Genomic DNA, 20,097 nt, shown 5'->3' with positions numbered 1-20,097 from the left:
TAACGTACGATATGAAGCTCATGCTAGTGCCTTCTATTTTTTTACTCACTGTATTCACCATGAGCTCTGTTTTAAACCCAGTTTAGATAACGCCATGTTCCTACTGTTAGCCTCACTAGCTAGCACGCAGAGTACAGTAACGTTACTGTTATTGTGTGTTGGCGCGTGGATAACCGGAACTAGTGCGTGACAGCCCGCCTTTCTGGGACAGAACATTAGTGTTCACTAGGGTAAATGGAGCAGATCAAAAACAAAGCGAAATTGTTTTTAAATTTAGTTTATTTTGCGTTATCCATTCTTCATGTTAAAGAAAAACTATCTCCAAAACAGCAGCCGTTGCCTCGCGCACATGGGCACTTAATAGTTACCAAGATGACAAAAGCATCTTTGGTTGTTTCTTATACTCTTGACTACAGTTTGTTTTTGAATGGTTTGGGTGTAATGTTAGCGGATAGGCAAACTACTACAAAAATCTTAAGTTATTAAAACAGCAGAGCTACCATCATCACAGACACGAAGAAGGTTAGTCCAAAACGGGAGAAGAAAAATGTTCCATCTGGAAGTTAAATCACTTTTAAGATTCTGACCTGTAGAGGCAATTTGTGTGGTTTTACACTCAACAACTAACATTTTACCATAGACGTGCTCTTCATTTTTGATGTTTATTTCCTTACAGAGGCTGTAGGAGTGTAATGAAACATGAGGAGAGAAATCGCAGCTGTGGTGTTCTTCCTGAAGAGGCTTGTGAAAAACGGGGGGAAGTTGGAGTCGCACAAGATCGATCTGTTTGTAGAGAGGCTGGCTGTTGCACTGCAGGAGAAGTTCAAGGGACACTGGTACCCTGAAAACCCCAGCAAAGGACAGGCGTACAGGTGCTGCTAACCACTATTCATAACACCGCTTTCTTTAATGAACGTCTTCCCATTGGTGTGTACGGACTACATGTGGCTCTTTTTTTACAAACTGTAATCGGTTTTGTGTGCTCTGCAGGTGCATCCGAATGAACAGGCTCCACAGGCAGGATCCAGAGCTCCTTCGGGCCTGCCGAGAGAGCGGGGTTCAGTTCTGTGACCTGAGACTGTCCTGTGAGTTCACTTTGTGGGTGGACCCTGGTGAGGTCAGCTGCAGGTGAGACTTGGAGTGAATTTGCTGCGAAGAGCTGAGACGAAATAAGTCCCTTCTAAGTCTGTTTATCCTCCTATAACTATTGATGTTTTCCCTCCTTCTGTCACTATTAATAATCAGGTACGGAGAGGACAATCCCTGCTTCTCAGTTGCCAGCTTCTCTAGCGGTGATGAGGTCGACACAGATGTTGCAAAGGTGACCAGTGCCTTGGAGAGAGTGACGTCAGACTACCACTCGGGTTCTTCCTCGGATGAGGAAAGCGCGCACGCTTCCCCTCTCACTGTCTTCAACGGCCGCCGTGCTTACCAGGTATTGCGTAATACATTTTAGAATTATTCCCATGACTATATATCCCATGCCGGTCTGGAAAATGATGGAAAGTTTCTCCATGATAACCAGGATTTGGTGAACTGCAAAGTTGGTTGCAATATTGTGTTTTTGAGCAGTTGGATGACATCTTTTATTTATTTGTTTTCCTTTTTTTTTTTTCAAGGCGATGAATCCCGCTGCTCCTATGTGGCATCCTAACAAGATGGTACCAGGGAACGCTCACATCCCTCCACGGCCGCACTACAGCTTCAGGCCTCGCGGCAGAGCCCCCCCCACGTTCAGGCCTAGCCTGTGGTTTCCTCCTGGCTGTAGAGAAAGGCCTGCTCGGTTCTGGGACACAACCCAAAATAGTTACAGATAGGAACCGTGGTGCTTGTTGTTCACACTAGACATTAAAGCTGAAGAGAACTTTAAAATGGCTGAACAATGTTCTTTTTTTAAACATGAATTTTTATAGATTACAAAAAAGTCATTTTGCACTTTAGACCATTTGTTATACTTTAAATGAATCACTTGTATTGAATTAGATATTGGAATACTCATGTTGATGTACTGTATTTTTACAATGGGAGATGTTCATGTATGTCACATACTTTGTCCTTTTGTGGTCAAATGTTTTATTTATTCATAATAGCAGTGCGGAATTGTCAAATGTATAGACTTAAGTTAAGGGAGTTTTATTAAACACATTTTCTAAGCATTATGTTGTATATTATTTTGGTGTTTACAAAAGGATCCTCCAAGTGTTGTGAGTGTAAAACTGCTGTTTTTTTTTTTTTTTTACTGTTGGTCTTTTAGCATGTGCCTTTATTTGCTAGCTGACGGTGTAGAGGAGAGAAATATGTTTAACATGCAAATAAGGTCCCTGGCTGGACTCAAACTGGGGACATCACAGTTATGTGTTCTGCTCAGCAGGACGCTTGCATACATTTAGTGGTAATGTTGAGCTCAAAGGGTCAGTTCACCCAAATCAGTGTTCAAACATAATCTTAACATGCTTTGAGCAACACAGATTAAATAATATTCTCATCTGCTGCACTGTGTGGTGGTAGACATGGGGTAAGTGAGTATTTCTGTGATTACTTGTAATCCTTAAATGTACTCATTAACACACTAATACGGTCTGTAGCATCAGAGCTGTAGTTTCACCTATAGATGGGTCCTCTTGAGAGATTCAGTGTTCAGCTCCTTTGCTGGGCAGCAAACGATAACTATGAATCATTTAAATGTCATATTAATCTGCCACAAGCAGGACTGAATAATGTGAGAGCTGGATATATATGGTCAACATATAGGTTTGTTATTGATGTGTGAGACAATTTAATTAAAAGTACATGCATATAAATGTGAATACAAATAGATTAAACATGTTTTACAACACAAAATTAAAATTTAACCTTTTTGAAATATAGCACCATCTCTTCTCATGCTCTTAGAAATGGAACATAAAATAAGCCATGGTTAGACGCTTCAGTATTTGCCACGATAATAACGACTCAAGAGGATCAGGTCGTGGTCATTTGTGAAAGGAATTGAGTAAGAACAGCTTGAGAAACCTCTTTGGGGGCTGGTGGTGAGGAAGGACATCCAGAAAGTGATACAAACGCAGGTAAACACGGGCTCCTCTCCACCATTAACAGAAAGTGGGACAGCTCCTTGTTCTTTCCGGCAGGGGGCAACACTGCATCTACTTTGGGACCACCGTGTGTCACGTGACAGCCTGCGGCTCCGCTGTGCACCTGCAGAGAGGAGGAGGAGGAGAAGGAGGAGTGGAGTTTGGATGCTTCGGTCGAGTCCTGGACTGCCGCTTTTTCACTCGAACTCAGCACAAGTTCTCCGAGCAAGTTTCGCTGAAGAAGTGGTGGAATGTCTGGAAGAGGAATGGAGCTTTGGACTGGCCGGTTCTGCTGCGTACTGTTGAGCCTCTTTGCAGGTAAGTTTTATGACACCCGACTGCCGGTGAGCTACTTTGATTATAAGGGTTTTCTTTCCACCAAAACGACAGCGAGTACAATCTCCGGTCAGCCATGTAACGTTGCTCTCACGTTAACCGCCTTCACACGGACACTCGCCCGGTTTGATAAGTTGAACATGCTGAAAAGCGTTCGGGTTGGTAGTGTTAGTTCCTTCATGTTACCTCCAGTTGCTCTGGTTAACATTTAACCTGCGCAGTGGTTAAACTAACCGTATCTGAAAACACTTAAAGGCATTTGCTCCGAGTAACTCCGACCCCAGGTCAGTTTAGTTCGCCAGCACACAGAGCAACCAATATACCATGTAAACAGTTTAACCAACGTTACATCTACTTTAGGTCATTTGTAAACGTCACCAATAGCTGAAGTTCGCTAACTATGTTCTATCTATTTCATTACGTTACACATGTTATCTCGGTAACCCCATTAAAGTAGCAGCGGTTTACCATTTAAACCATCCTAGATGGGTCACTAGTTGTACTGAACCAATAGTTATTTAAATATACAGCGGTGTGTTTGAAGTTCCCACAGAATATTGATGGTGGATGTTTTTTTATGGATGTTTCCGTGTGCTGTCTTTTGGTTTTATCGTCTGGTGGTTAACACGATGGCTTGATCCGCTATTAAAAACCTACAGGACTTCAAAGTGCGGCCTTTCCGTCCGCCATCTGCCACCAGTGCTGACCCCCATCCCCCATCCCAGGCTATCACATGTAACTTAACCACATGTTTACGCCTGATAGACAGCTTTGTTTATGTTGGTGTCCTTTACTTATTTAAACCTTTCAATGGCAAGACCCTCCATTGTTGAGAGTTTAGTCCTAGTGACCCTCACCTAAGAGGCTCTTTGTTGTTTGTTGATAGTGTAGGTGGGTAGGTACCAGTGGGGGCTGACACACCTGTTATAGAGCCATGTGATGTATATTTTGGGAAGCGTCAGTCAGTCATAATGCAGTTGACTGATCATAATTTCTAATGTGGATCAGGACAAGGCAGGTCAAATATTCAAGTATTTATCTACAAACCTGGTGGTTTGCTCTGTTAGTATGTCATTCGGGCGTTAAATGTAGAAATATTACTAGCATGGGTTATTTACTCATCAAAACTATAGTTGCTCATTGTAAAGGCAGATGAGTTTAAATGTAATGCGTTCGCTCTGTTAATTGTATCATGACTTCATTTTATGGGTGGGGCTTTCCCTGGAATTTACACTGAAACTGGCAGATCGCTCCTCTCACTCCAAACAGCGTGGAACTTTTTGCTCCAGGATTGTGTGGTGTCTTCCATCAGTGACATGCCACTGCAGTTATTAAAAATATGTTTGGGATTTTGATGGAGAGCCACGGTCAGGGCAATGACATTCCAGTCTGCTGATTAGTGAGAAACTCCATGTAAAAGCTGGGGCATTGAATGCAGTATAAGTTGTGTGTGTGTGTAGTGTATAGTGTGTTGTTTAGCCTTCTTTTGTCTCGTGATTCACATTGCTTTGTACACTGGTTTGGGCTCATTACCATCTTAATGGCATCATGGCCTCGACATTTGGGCGCTGTTCCACTTCAGCAGACAAGAACAGTGTCCGCTAGACTCGTAGCATTCTTTTAGCATGGGCCTCGTAATACACAATAATATGCTAACCTCTCTTAAATGGCACAATAACAAGTAGTCTTCCTGCTCCATTTTCCTTGCTGTGTTTGTCCTCGAGGCACTGCATGGACTATGCAATGTTGACAAAAGAAGTTTTAAAAGGGAAATCTTGAAATCCTTGAAGTTGTGGTCAATCTGTAAAAGCGCAGACTGTACTCATAAAGCCTTCACATTACAAGTCACGTCAACGAAACAATAGGATGCAAGGGAAGGAGAAGACTTTCTGTGAATGATTGTACACCAGTTTAGTTGTGAAAGTGCTTCTTTCGTGGGGCCAACTTTTTACATTCTTTGTGGTGATGTTATTTTTTTCATATGACAATGTTATCAGAGACCAACTGCTGTGGTAATGGCTTTAACTCTGAAAAATCACATCAGCATGAGAAAACCCTGCGCGTGCACATGACAGTAGCTCTGCTTACGGCATTTTCAACATATTTCCAAAGTTGTTCCCCTTCCTCGACGGACACCTCTTGATTTAGTCTGTGTATGTTTGAGTCCTTGCGTTGGACCAGAACAGTCATTTCCCCTGCTTCAGTGCTGCAGGACTTACCCTGTGGCCCCCCTCCACTACCTGGCTGTCTGAGTCAAGAGGGAAGCCACTGACCAGGATAAACAGAAACCGAGTGAGCAGGCGCAGAGCGCAGTTACCTGATAAGCCTTCTACCAAAGGCCCTGGCCAGGAACTGGTTGCTTGGTTACCTTGACACTCCGGGGACACTGCTTTGTCCTCTGTGATCTGATGACGTGGACGGGGGGACGCCCCGCATGAATATTCACAGCCCCGGACGTTAATATTTTAGCATGCCAGTGCTGCACTAGCCCTGTGCCAACTCCTATTCACCTATACGGCAGTGTGAAATGCTGATCCCACCCCTACCTCGCCACATTACCCAACCTCTTCTTCTACCCCCCCCCCATTCCTAATCTGGTTTTCTGAAAGAACAAATTGCTGCCTGCTAGAGAATGAGCTAAAATGATTAATAGTGGTGCGAGTCCTGTTAATGACTGTGCAGCCACTCTGTATTCAGAGCTCATTCCTTTTTTCACAGGTAGAGACTAAACCCGCCTTCATAGCAGCTGCTAGCGCATTCTTGTGGGACGATATATTGGCAAGGTTACACGTGAACCCCGTGGTCAAAAAGTCAATGTTACATCGACGGATATTTCATGTTTGAGAAATTTGAGTTTCTTTCTTTCTTTTTTTTTTTGACCAATCAACTGTCCAAAACTCAAAGGTCCTCAATTTACGATAACTTGAAAGCTGAGAAAAGCAACACATTCGCTCATTTGAGAAGATGAAACCAGCAGTTTAGATTGTTTTTTTGATAACTGATTTAACAACAGGCAGCATTTTAGTTTACAACGTTCAGATAATGAGCAAACATCAACAGAACGTGAGGAGGTTACAGCGATGACGTTAAAGACTATGTATCGTGTTACAGTGATATCTATTGAAATGAGCATGCTAACCAGCTAGCCCCGACTCGTCCTGTCTTGTAACACCACTTGTACCTCGAGAGGTGGTAGTGAGCAGTGGTGTATAAAGTACCCAAAAGCCATACTTGAGTAAAAGTAAAGATGCCTTACTGGAAAATGACTCCAGTAAAAGTCACCTATTAGAATACTACTTGAGTATCTGATATTTATTGTACTTAAGTATTGAAAGTATACTCAAATATCAAAACATGATCAATACTAAAGCAGCACCGAAAGCAACAACCCAGTCATTACTTGAAACTGAAAAATGTCCTGTTCATCTTCAAAAGACAATTCTATCAGAATGTAAAGAAGTTACATTGTATTAGAATGTAACTTCTTTACATTCTATTAGAATGTAAAGAAGCTACAGTGTATAGAATGATTCTGTTGAAGTTATTCCTTTTTTAAATGTTTTAGACGAGTCACTAATCACTTTAAAAGAGTGATTATAGCTGATTTAACTGACAGACATGAGATTGATCTTCTCATGTCACTCTCTTTATACAATGATATCAATTTATCCCCATTTTATTGATATCTTACGAAAAGTTGCTCCTCATTTTTCGTGCATTTTTCCTGCAAAAGTCCAGCAACATGAGTCTGTTTTCGCTTGTTACATGCATACTGTCTTTTCAAAATAAACTTCCATCTTTACAGGAAACAACTCAGGTTTAGGCGATGAAACTACTTAGTTAGGTTTAGGAAAAGATCGTGGTTTGCGTTAAAGTATCTACGGAAGTGGCGTTGCTTAAGTACGGAAGTCACGTCACAAATAAATCAACATTGGCTTCTCGTTTCACACACGGTACAAACTGCGGCCTCCTGGAGGAAACGCAGTGTTTGTTTGACCCATCCACCTCTCCTCATCCCACCCGTCCTGTGTGGAATTCTACTCATGTAGTCGCCCGCTAGCTTATAGCATGTAGCATCCTGGCATCACTGGGAATCAAAACAACGCGGCTTTGAGAGAACTTGTTTGCAATTGTGTATTAACGTGATTAACCAATGATTTAACTTGCTGCTAGGACCACTGATTCACCAAACCTGCTTGCTTGCAGTCTGTGTTCCACCACAGTCCCAGACGCTGGTCTCATGATTCATTTTGTTTCTAAAGATAGATTTGATTTTGTAGCGAGTAACGAAGGTTTCAGGGGAAATGTATCGGAGTAAAAGCATCAGTTTTCTTTGCAAAATGTAGTAAAGTACAGATATCCAAAAAAACTACTTAAGTAGTACACCACTGGTACTGAGTCACTAGAGTCCAGTCTGTCCCAGAGGTGAGGGCAAAGGGTCCGCGTACGTTTTGACGAATGGTTTATTGGATTCAATCTAAAATAGCAGAAACAAGTAAAGGTCTTGTTATGCTGCGTTCACACCGGTCGCGTTGATTTTTTGACGCGCGTCAAGATTACATACAAAGTCTATGCACAGACGCGATGAGACTGGCTCGCCGCGATTTTGCGATGGCGCGTTGGACGCGTTATTGCAGTGCTGTGGACGCGTTGGACGCCGCAAAATCGGCAACGCGCGAGTTGAAATTTTTCAACTTCAGCGACATAATCGCGTGACGCTGTGGCGCGATAGCCTATCAGCGTTGAGTTGCTCCCCTGTCATCACTGGCTTCCTGCCGTTGTTGAATTAGGAAATAAATCCTGTAGCCGTCTGTGTTCACCCAGAGCTCTACGATACCTCATATCAACAGAGACCGGACCAAACTATGTGTATGCATGTGTGTGTGTAAACCATACGGTACAAACAATGAATAGAAGCTGCCGTATTTACGTCTACGTGACGTTATTGAGTGCTGGTGGAGCTGCTACGATGTTAGCATAGCCTAGCACCGATCCATCAGAGCTCCATTGAGAAGACCAGTAACCTACAAATCGGTATCATTACGTAGTTATTTCGGAGTCCCTTTTTGTCGGTTTATTGCCGTTGAATCACAGCCAAATCAGTTTATTTTGTGTTCCTACAGCTGTAGTAAACATTGACCGGTGGCTTGCTAGACAGTGAATACAGCTCGATACAATCCACGGAGCTCCTCTGAACAATATTATGAACCAGACATGACGGCGTTTGGCATTCCGATGTTTGAGGGACTTCCACAACACGTACAAAGCAGCAATTGTCCTTATTCCTTTCACGGTTGACAGCGGAAAGAAATGGCGGCCAGGTGAACGGCTTCCAGGACGATAAACCACGCCCCCTCTCCGGCGCTACGAGATTTTGCGGCGTTTGGTGTGAACACGACCGGCGGCGCGTTGGACGCGATTGTGCAGTGCGTTGGACACGATTTTGCAGTGCGTCAAAAAATCAACGCGACCGGTGTGAACGCAGCATTAGTGTCACAGTAAACACACGTGAAAAAGGTTAGCTAGAAACGTTAAAAGGTCAGACGTCATTCTCAACCAACTCCTGCTGTCAGCGTTAGCATAATTAATCGGCAGTCGCCGGTACAATTTAGAATAATCAATGTTTGTAATTCTCATAGCACGCGTTGGAAAGAGACTGCTGAGCGAGAGACATTTCCTCAGCTATCCATGTAACCTGTCTGTTAAAACAAGGTCACTGCAGTGCTGATTCCCCCCCAAATCGGTCATCATCATTAGAAAACATTCCTGAGCCAGCATCCAGATCTACGAAGCATTACTCTACTTCTGGTTCTTTCGCCTTGTGACTGTGTATTCTGGTGCTTTTTGCATTATGTGCTCACGGAGTCTGAGCTCGCCATGTCAGCGCGAGGAAACGCGGTGTGGCAGGCAGGTCCCCGGGGTGCTGCAGGTGCTGGTGTGCGGTCCGCTCCTGCTTACCTGCTAGGGAGTTCTCAGCTCTACACATGCTCGAACCTCTGTTAGATTATCCTTTGGGGCAATGTTGACGGACTGGGCTAAGCTGTCGGGCCACACAGGAGGAAGTGAAACCTCACTATCGTGTCAAACAGACCTGACGAGTTATTCTGACAGCAAATCGTTTGTTGCCACTTCTGACTTCCAATGGACGAGCCGTTTCGGAGATAAGCGTTGTATATTGTGTTGTGCATGTCACTCTATTATCAGCTAATGCTTAGGCATTGTCTTACACAGAACTGGGTAGTGGGAAGTTGATTATATTTTGGCCCCCAGCAGTAAGCCCCCTCTCTCGCCGCTAAGAACATTAGAGTTAATTGTGTGTCTAATCTCTGAAAAATATTATGGCTCAGAAAATAAGGGGCAGAAGGTGGGTGAATTTTTGGGAGGAGTGGGGGTGAAGCAGCTGTTGAAGGAGCCATTTTTAGCACCTCTATCTCATTGTAAAACATTACACATTGTCGACTGCGGGTGTGGTGAAAAAGGCTAATAATAATTGTCTGGAGGAAGCCTCTTTGGGAGGAAGTCCCACTCGATTTTGTTCCCTGTGGTGGTGATATTCAAATCAGTCTTTTTCTGTCTTGGTCTGATGTTTAATCATCATGTCAAATTATATAATTATGCTAATGACTCCTGTCCATAGAAAATAAGGGATTTGTTATGAAAAAGGCCCGTTGCCATACACAAAATCCCAGACTGAACAGTCTTACAGGAGTGTGATTGCTTGTATTATAGATTTTAGAATTAGGCTGCATTAAAGAGGCTGTGTAGTGGAACGTTACCACTCCGGCTGAATCTCGTTAGGAGCGTTACTGAGTATTGATACAAAGCGACACAGAATTAGTCCCAGAAAATCTCTTGTAACATTTGTTGCCTCACATTCAAGCCGATACTGAACTGAAGCCAAACACTGCAATTCAAATCCTTAGAATTTGGAATCTGTAAGGGGGTCAAATATAACATCGATGCATTCTTTACATGGGATCAAGCAAACCTCCCCATTTCTCCCCATGTGAGAACATTTCGCCGTTGGATATAAGATGCTGTGGAGATGTTTGCAGGTGTACGAAGATGTGAAGCTGTGCGCCATCGTCTCTTTCTGCCATTAACATTCATTAAACACCCCAGCCATTTTTGTATCTATACGTATGACGGCCGGGGCATCTGCTATAGAAAAGGCTCAGCGCCTGAACCACAGCAAGGTCAGCAAGCCACACCAGACATTTAATTACTGTAGTGCATCTCGCCGCCATGCTAGCAAATCGGCAGCTGGCCCGGTCGCCCTCCAGAGAGATGAGATTGAACTGAAAATAGTTCTGTGACTGGCTGGCTTTGTGATGGTCAGAACGCACATTACTGCACAACCTTAATCACAAGTGCTGCTGTTTTTAATAAGCGGGCACACAGGGCCAACCCGGCTGCCTTTGTTGCTGGTAAGTTCCAGAGGAACCAGCTGTTAAGTGTCTTTATGGAGGCCATGTGTAATTCATGGGCACACAGAGCTGCATGGCTGGCTGGCTGTCTTTCTCTGAGTGGCTGATAATTGGAAGGAGTAGAATAAACCTCCACCCCATCTCCTGGCACACTGGCACCCACAGCACCCAACTCTTTTCACTCCTAGGTAAACAACAGCTCTACAATTAATCCCTCTATGGTGGGACATCTATCAGATGGGAGTATCTAGCATCTAGAGCCGCAACACAACTCTTCAGCTAGAGCTGTAGGTGAATGACCTGTGGATTTATAGAAAGAGTTTGTGACTTCCTACAGAGTCGCACCATAATTTATCAACTATCTCTTACCTGCAACTCGTATTAGTCGGCAACTAATGCGTTGGGTAGTGCTGTAACATCCCAAGAGCTTAAAAGACCCTGTCAAAAAGATATTTGAATTTAGCTTGGACATGAAAAGTCCCCGATAATCCCTCTGCTGGAGGAAAAAGTGTGGGGGGAAAAATTAGCTGGATAGCCTTGACCTGGATTTAAGTGAACAGATATTCATGTAAGACCCAGTGGGACGTGTCTCTCAAGTTGGACGAGAAGCCTTGAACTGCTGTCACTCCTAAACATCACCACAGCACACTTGCTGTCAGCCCGGTGTGATCCGTGTTCTCTATCAGGATTCAGTAGTTTCAACAGGGAATTGGTCATTTTTATTGTCATGCACAAGCTACGCCACGTAAGGTGAACGGTCGTCATTATGCTGGGCCTCAGTCACTTTCCCTGAGATTATGTACTCGTCAGCCTGATCCCGGCTGCCCTATAAGCAGTATTTGTCTGCCCGTCCAGACTACTCAGGGGTCAGACCTTTTTATATGTCATTAAAGCCATCAGGGAGTTTGCTTGTATGGCAGGTTTCAGGCAAAAGCACTTTACTGTCTCCACTAAACACTCAACAGCCAGACAACCTTGCTGAGTCTTTTTATGGTGTCAGGCTATTTAAAAGATTAAACAAGATGTTGTTAGGCTAGTATGAAGTCTGTTTAAAACAGGTACAGTAGTTGTACAATATTCGTCATTTATTAGTGGAATATTTGACAGCAAAGGTTAAATCAGATTTTCTTGTTTGTCCTGAAAGACGAGGCTGTTTGTATAGAACGCAGCTATATTAAAGAACTGGGAGTCCCAGTGAAATGGAAGTTAGAGCTTCTGTTCTGTGACGTGTTTCTCAGTGAAACAGGATATTTTAGCGGTGTACAGTTGCAAGAGGGATTTAAATAAATAGCTTTGCGTCCGATTGCACCGCTTAAAAGTGGGCGGGCTTAGAGTTTAGCACAATACGGAGCTGCAGTGGACTGTTGGCTCCACACAAACACCTCCCTCACCTGTTCTTAGATCAGGAGGACGGGGAGAGACAAGTCAAATTCGATTGTATTCTTTTTATTAACATGAAATCAAACCCCATTTCTGATACTTTTGATGGTCAAGATTTTTTGTGAAATAGTTATTCGATGCGTTTACACTCTGTAATGATCCGTCTTTTGACCTTATGCTTTTCAGGAAGTAGATGTCCGACTTCGTTATTTTATCGCTTTACTTCCTGTATGGCAATGTGTTTGTGATCACCTTGGTCCTATATTTGAACTCGTATCGCACCAGTTTTATAACATAACACACAGCGTTACTTCTACAGCCATCTGACAACACGCCGGCCGCTATTTACGTTGTGGTGCTAATTTGAGCACAGCTCTGGGATCAGCTGTTATTATAGTTATTATTTGTGTTATTACTGAATATTTGTCAGGCTTTAGTTTTCCATGACATGGACTTATAATAGTATTATTCAAAATTATATTATCAATAAAATCTATATTACCCAGTTGGACCAGAAATGTATGGTAGACAAGGTGAACGTGAAGATATGGAACAACAAAAAAGTATCTGCCTGCAAAAGGTCAATATAGTAGTTTTTATTGTTAATGGCAGAGTCCGCCATTGTTCCCCTGGATTCAGATTGAGAGGGATTCACAGGGAGGCCTGCAGCATGTAATCAGTGTCATTAGATCTCATTGATTTCAGCCTCACTGTTACTTTCTTTACACTGTAGTCGAGCTGCACTATTAAACCACCGTTGCTGTTACCTAGGTAACAAGGACTGGAAGGATTACAGGGGTAATAACTTGATAGCTCTCTTATTTAACTCAATTGATTGAACTAAAACAGAATATCGCAGCATTTTACAGATATCCTGTAATATCCAGAAATGCATTAGGGAAGATGGTGTGTGAGCAGTTGCTTTTAATTTGGGTGTTTGGGTTACTGGTTGCATCCCTAGCATCAGTTTTGATGTTTATTACAAAATAGCACAGCCTCTGCCCTTTTCATGCTGAAGTGATTTTATGCCCTGGAGCCCACTTTAGTGTGGGATTAACGTATGTGTTGATTGTGTCCAGTTTGCAGTGATCGGCTCTCGGTTTATTTATTTATTCACAGATGCTTGTGATGGATGTAATTAGCGTACGAGGATCTAATCTTGAATCCCCTTTGAATCTGAGCTCTGCGTCCTTTATGGACTTACTGCGTTTATGTCTACGGTCCAGACTCTGTGCTCTTCTGTTTGAGCCTGACGAGCCTCGTGCACAGTTAAAGAACATGCAGGATAAATGCCGTCGCACCGTGTCAGGACTGAAATTGTAGGATTTCCTTTTTTCTGCAGGAAAGCTAAACCATTACATCAGAGGTATTTTTAACATTCCCCAATTGCATCTTGTCATTTTTCCGCGGTACGGCAGACTGGAGTGGCTGTTTCGAGTGCTTTCCCCTCATGTCTAGGCTGCGAGTGCGAGCTGGAGGCACAAATGAAGCCAGCAGTCCCGGTTAAGCTGTAACGACAACAGACAGTCGTCGCCTGCAGCTTCCTACAGGGCTCAACACTCAGGTGCATTTACTGCCTTCAAGAACCTCTGAGTGAAGAAGAGACCCCAGCCATGAAACATCAGGCCCGTTTCACTGAGAACAAGAGAGGAAAGAAAATAATCTTGTTATCTTCTAACAGCAGCCTTATCTTGATGTCCTGCTGCAGTGTCTCCCCCACGCAGAGGACAGGAAGGGACTGTCTGTGTTACACTTTCACAAAGACCTCATTCTGCCCGGGCGGGAGTGCTTTGGACAGGATGAGAGGGTTTAGAGAGGAGGGATGTTACAAATGCATTTGAAAAGGCATTGACGTTTTAGCAGTTATTACAAAGTACTCTGTCAATACAGCATTTTTTGTCCTCTGGCTTTCAGCAGCACCAGGATACTTTTTCACTGACATAGGCTGTGTTGGTCCTTTTTTAGCTTTTGACGGAACACCCTGGACCTGAAACATATAAAGGACTGTGTATTTTCCTCTACCGATGTCTGGAAGACCACCATCATGCAATGTCCTTCAGGCAGGGGGCCTAATTTTAGACCAAAGCCTCAAGGAAACAGCGTGAGCAAGCCAGACTCATTGACTGCCTCCCAGCTAATCTAGCTGACAGCCACACATGCGTCTGCAGCACATGGAAAATAGGTTACTGTGTAAAGCTACCATAGGTAGGGTGACATCCTAATCTGCAACATGAGAAAATCCGCTGTAACAGAGGTAACTGACTCATCTTTAGCCAGCAAACTAAGGCTGATTGTTGGTGAATCCGTTACGAGTTATTTCAAATCGTGGTGCGCTCTATCTGAAGGAACAAGGGAGGAACCCAGGAATTCATTGGGAGGCATTTGTGTTTTGAATTCTTGATACTTTTTATACTTGCCTCTGTCAGCAGTCTGGCCTCACACCTTAATCCTTTTAGTGGTTAGGCAGTGAGCCATACGAGTCTTCACCTCTCTGTAGGTGTTTACTTGTGTATATGGGACTAGATTTACCACCTAAAGGCTTTTTTTTGTCCGCAGTTGACTGAACCAAGAGGCCTAAGTGTTGAGTGTCAGTGATTTGTTTCAGATGTTGTGAGGAAGTCGTTTCTTATTGCTGAGAAAGGCAAATCTGACTAAACCTGCCCTGCTCATTCTCACGGCCTTTCAGCGAACATGGGCCAGTGAAACATCCAGCCCACCTCAGACTGAGCACATGGAATTGCTTTGAAGCTCTGGAAATTCCAGAAACGTGAAATTGTTTCGCCTCCTGAGGAATTTCTGAGTTTTCCACTAATGATGTTGAAAACCAGGCTTGTTAGAAGCTCCAGACAGAACTGCTAATCCCTAATTTCGCCCTGTGCTTCTAGTACGCTCCATTGCTTTAAGCTGACTTCTTGTGTTGTCACCGCTCTGACATAATTAAGCACAGCCGTGAGAAACCGTTGTTTGCTTCTGTACACTGTAAATGCGCTGAGTTTTGTGTGTTCTCTATCTGTATCCACTCTCCTTCACGTCCTGCGCCACAGTTGGAGGAACTCTGTGAGAGTCCATCATCAGTCCGAATGGAGGAGCTGCTCTCTGCTGCACTTGGTGTCCCAGTGTGTGATCGGCGATGCTGCCTCCTGATCACAGTTGGCATTGTGCCTCGTGGGGGCCCGGACAAAGGCTGGGGGCCGGGGCGCCGACAGGGGCCTGGTCTGTATCAGACACTTTATTTGTTTTGGGGGATGTGGAGGGGGTTGGACAGGCTGCGTTATGGTTGCCCCCCCCCCCCCCCCCCCCCCTCAGTGAGGAGAAACTCCTGTGTCAGGAGAGAGACGCCCCAGGACTACATCCCACTGAGACATTTGGCTTTCGTTAGGGCCCGAGCTACCGACAACGTCGGGCCGCGAAGGCCCTATTGAAATTGTAAGGGGTATTCTTATTTTTTGTGATATTTATTTTTGCACTTTGGGACTGCTTGGGGGGGACTTGCTGTACTCCAAAACTCACCAAATTTTAGGGACTTGTCAGGCCTGGTGAAAATTTTCATCTGAAAAAGGTTGCAACTCTCTGTGTAAAAAAGTGCCTCTCTAGCACCCCCTACAAATCGGCCCGGCGACGCCCCTCGGCCAGTATGTCCGATTGACTTGAAATTTGACCCACATGTCCGAATCCGCTAGATCTAAAAAAAAAAAAAAGAAGCCTCTCAGACCCCTAAGCTCCGCACCAAATTTGCTGTGGATCATTATTAGATCTACCTCATCAAAATGTATTAAAAGCTTTTTGATAGCTCTCAGCGTTTACAAGATATGGACCAATAAACTTCTTAGGGCGTGGCTGAATCTCAATACACATAACTTCTCAACCGGTTGTCCTAACATTCCACAATTTGCAGCATATGTGCACAACGCATGCTCTAACATACCCTGAGAATTGTTTGGCATTCAACCACTAGGGGGCGCTACAGCAAACCCGCGAAGTTGTGCTTTTTGTCACTTTTTGCATTTTTCAGCCTTCGTATTTAACGAACTCCTCCTAGAGAATTTATGCGATCAACTTCTCCTTTGGTCAGGATGCTCTTAAGACCTTTGTGATTACAAGTTATCAAAATCTCGCGCTTTCATCGAAGAACTGTGACGTGGCGTGGCGGCCATTTTACCAAATTTTTATGAAAAAATAAGTTGTTATAACTCCAAGGTACATTATCCAATCCGCACAAAACTTGTTATGCATGATGCTCGTTCAAGCGTGAACAGACTTCAATTGAAAAAAATTCACTAACTCATAGCGCAGCCTACTGGCTAAATTTTTACTTTTAGTTATTCCTCCTAGCCAGGTGACCTGATGAGTCTCAAATTTGGTAAGGCTAGCCGTAAGACACTGATGAAAAAAGGCCGAGAATATTGTGTGTTTTCGTTGAACGCTGTTGCCGTGGCGACCCATCGTTCGCCATGAAACAGGAAGCTGATGTTTTAGTGTGTTGGGATGCTCAACACGCATGGCGAGGGCCCGTTCATCGCTGCTCGCAGGTTTAATTTGTCTTGATTTATTGTCAACGGCTGGAAGCTTGGAACAGGAACGCATGCCTTTGATGAACAGGATTACTTTCAGCAGCCGTACCCCACTCCGTATTTATATTGTCTTACATCGAAAACATAGAAACACATTTTTGAAAGTTGTTGGAATTTAAAACCTTCTGGAGGTCACCCCACTGTTCTAATATATGTCGTCCTGTCTTTTTCCGGAACTTAACATGCATCCCGTTTGATATAACTCGATGAAATAATAATTTAGAAAGTGTCTTTTTATTGAATTTTGATTTCAGTTACGTTATTTTGGCTTCCAACGATTATGAAAACTAAATAATCAACATGAAGCAATTATTGCGCCGCATTCTGTTTTGCAATGACGCTCTGGTTTAGTCTTGTTATAAATCCAGTGCACCCCTCGTCCAAAGTCAAAGAGTGATGGCATTAAACAGTCGTGATTTCAGTATTGACCTAATCGTCAGCCCTACTGTACTGAATACCAAACCACCTAGGAAGTGGTCAGAAATGTGTTGCATCACCTGAAGCCACACGTGACTGCAGTGTGCCTCTGACCTGTTTGTGTCCAGCAGAATACTCTGGCAAGTGTATGTGGAAAGTCAGGTTACGGTGTAATGGTATTTGGATGCAATGTTGAGATGGAATGTAGCGGGGGGGATGATGATGTTTCGGGTGAGCCAACAAATACCTGCCAAACACAGGCTGTCTTAGCCCTCTGTTTTTGCTTTGGCACACGCTTTCTCTAGCAAACACTCGCTGACGATTGATTTAAGACCTCTGCCTGATCCACCCCTCCTCCTCCTGTAATGAGGATGAATGGCCACTGTGCGTGTGTGGGGGGGGGCATATTTTTTAGTTTTGCACCATTTCTGAAGTCATGCAAACCACTTTCACGTGTTCCCTAATTGCTCGCAAGGCATTGTTTCTTGGTTTTTTTTTCCCTTGCAAAAGTGAGGAGAACATGATTTTGTAATTACTCCTCTGGCAACTCTCACTGAAGAAAACACTCCAGCTGTTAATGTTCTGCTCCTCCACTGTGTCAATTACGTCTACTGACAGGTATTTTTTCTAAACGAGGCATGCCATTGTTTCTCTGAAACGCCTCACAAACAGCACCTTCACGTCCCTTTGCCTCTTTTCTGTTTTCATCTCCATTTGTTGTCGTTTCCAGTGCGGGCGTTATCAGCGGGCTATCTGTGTGCTGCTCCTTGGCCTGGCATCTTGCCTATCTGCTTTATGACACAGCCAGCCCCCAGGATTGTCACCATCTCAGTGTCCCTCGGCTTTAACAAATCCTGAGAGACACAGGCCGTGTGTGTGTGTGTGTGTGTGTGTGTGTGTGTGTGTGTGTGTGTGTGTGTGTGTGTGTGTGTGTGTGTGTGTGTGTGTGTGTGTGTGTGTGTGTGTGTGTGTGTGTGTGTGTGTGTGTGTGTGTGTGTGTGTGTGTGTGTGTGTGTGTGTGTCCACAGGTCTCGGAGACACTGGGGGGGGGGGTCTTATCTGACTCTTCAGGGTTCTATAGATAAACTCGCCTCCTCTCACATGGATGGGGGAAGGGATGTGTGGTGGGCCAGGGCTGCTTTTAGTAGTTTGTGTCGAGCTTTAGAAGAACTCGCGGTGGCAGAGAGGTTAAGCGAGCAGCTTCTGCTTCACTGCACTGTTCTACACCTTGTGAAATGCTAATGCTTTTTATAGATATGGAGCACAAATCCCAGGGCCACGAGTTGAGTCCCTGTGATGAAGACTGCCTTTTTTGATTCTGCGACCATTAAGGAACATGTGAATTTGTCTTTCTTTTCTCCCTCCTTCCCTCCTGTAGTCCCTCAATTGAGACATCAGTTTTTACCAACGTGATGATGGGATTAGGAGTCTAATTTCAATGTACATGCACTTTGATGAAGAGAAACTGCCCCTTTGTAATGATCGGTTGCTCTGGACATTCACAGCAGTGGTGTTAACCACATCCCCCATAGGCCCGTCTAAAAGCTGTCAAATGCTCAGGCAGTCGAGTAAAAGTGCCTGTCATTCGTCACCCCCTCATCGTTTAATGTTCAATTATGTCAAAACAGCCTTTAGGTCATCTGCACCGGGAATTGACGGCAGCTCTGTGTGGCGAGCGGAGCTTTCAGGCTGCGTTACAGCACAACCGGTATGGTTCAACAGTCCGAGCCCTCTGCAACACGAAATAAACCACGGCCCGGCTCGCTCTCACGCCACCTACGTTGCATCAAATTGAATAGTTCCAGTGGGGCCACTGGGGCGAGCATTCAGAGCTGCTTTTTTATTTTTTTTTGGGCAGCAACCAAGTTATGAAGTTATCCTCTGCTGTGCCTGAAATAATTGATGTCCTTCGCCGTGGTCACAGGGGATTGGCTCGGCTGTTTCATGATGGGGAGAGCGTCGGCGCTGTTTTAATTTGCTCATTCCACAATCCAGAGCCCTCCCAGGCTGCAATCCTGCTTTAATGAATCGCTAATGTTCTTCCCACCATCACTGCCCATCCACGATAATGTGTTTGTTCTTATGAGTGAGACGTTTTCTTTTCAACTGGTTGGAAATTTTGCACTGGAAAGATTGCACTAAACTGAAAATATTTCCCCTCGCAGGGATGTTTATGAGAAAAAGATGTAAATTCAGACTCGCACAACTTAATTCTTAGATCCATCGCTCCCTGCCACACACACACACACACGCATACATACATTTCTTTGTTCGTAGCTATTTGACTGAAACACCAAAAATGTGACTGAGATACTAAACCAATGCTTTCACTGCCACTGAGGCTGCAAGTGTAACTGCATGAAGCAAACCGTAAAGAAGGTAAACAGGAGTAAAGGCCAGCGTGACGTCGCTCACCTCTTTCACAGAGCCACGCTTTTGGGTTGTTGCGCTGTGAGCCTGAAATAGCCGACCGCCTTTATCTCCCCACGGTAAGACTTGGCTTTTCAGGCTTTACTCCCAAGGATGCCCTTTAAGGTCAGAGGGTGGAGAAAGGGGCTTACGATCCTCTGTGGACGCTGCCAAGGCTCTGAGGGTCAACCGGGTAGCACACGGGCCAGCGGAGGCTAGCTGGTTAAACTGTTCCTGGTTTCAGGGTTTGGTACGGTCTGCTGAAGCTGCTCTTTACACTTAATGTCTGCCTCGAAGACCTGGCGGGTTGTCTGTAGAACTGACACAAACTGGTGATCGATAGAAAGACGCAGTTTCTTATCCTGCTGCTTGTAAATAAATAGAACCTTCGGTCCTCGTTCCTTTGTGGACATTGTCGCGATCCACAGACTGATGGGACACGAAGGAACAGTCAATGTGTGAGAGAGAGGGGAGACGCAAACAGCT

General features: G+C 44.3%; 2 protein-coding genes across 2 annotated transcripts in view; both read left to right on the top strand.

Moving 5' to 3' along the window:
* The first annotated feature begins 431 nt into the window (after positions 1-431).
* btg3 (B-cell translocation gene 3) lies at positions 432-2,122 on the top strand. Its single transcript, XM_079283129.1, has 5 exons — positions 432-522; positions 677-872; positions 991-1,128; positions 1,246-1,435; positions 1,620-2,122. Exons 2-5 carry the CDS (start codon positions 700-702, stop codon positions 1,815-1,817), a joined length of 699 nt encoding a protein of 232 aa, XP_079139255.1. The 5' UTR covers positions 432-522; positions 677-699; the 3' UTR covers positions 1,818-2,122.
* Positions 2,123-3,249: 1,127 nt separating this feature from the next.
* Positions 3,250-20,097, top strand: part of cxadr (CXADR Ig-like cell adhesion molecule) — a 36,661-nt gene continuing 19,813 nt past the window's right edge. The window contains exon 1 of the mRNA XM_079283959.1: positions 3,250-3,389. Coding sequence (XP_079140085.1) covers positions 3,323-3,389 — 67 coding nt within the window. The 5' untranslated portion in view covers positions 3,250-3,322. The remainder of the gene's footprint in view (positions 3,390-20,097) is intronic.

The sequence above is a fragment of the Melanostigma gelatinosum genome, assembly GCF_949748355.1.
Source record: "Melanostigma gelatinosum genome assembly, chromosome: 14".
Classification (NCBI taxonomy): domain Eukaryota; kingdom Metazoa; phylum Chordata; class Actinopteri; order Perciformes; family Zoarcidae; genus Melanostigma; species Melanostigma gelatinosum.
This window is presented reverse-complemented; position numbering and strand designations above follow the sequence as displayed.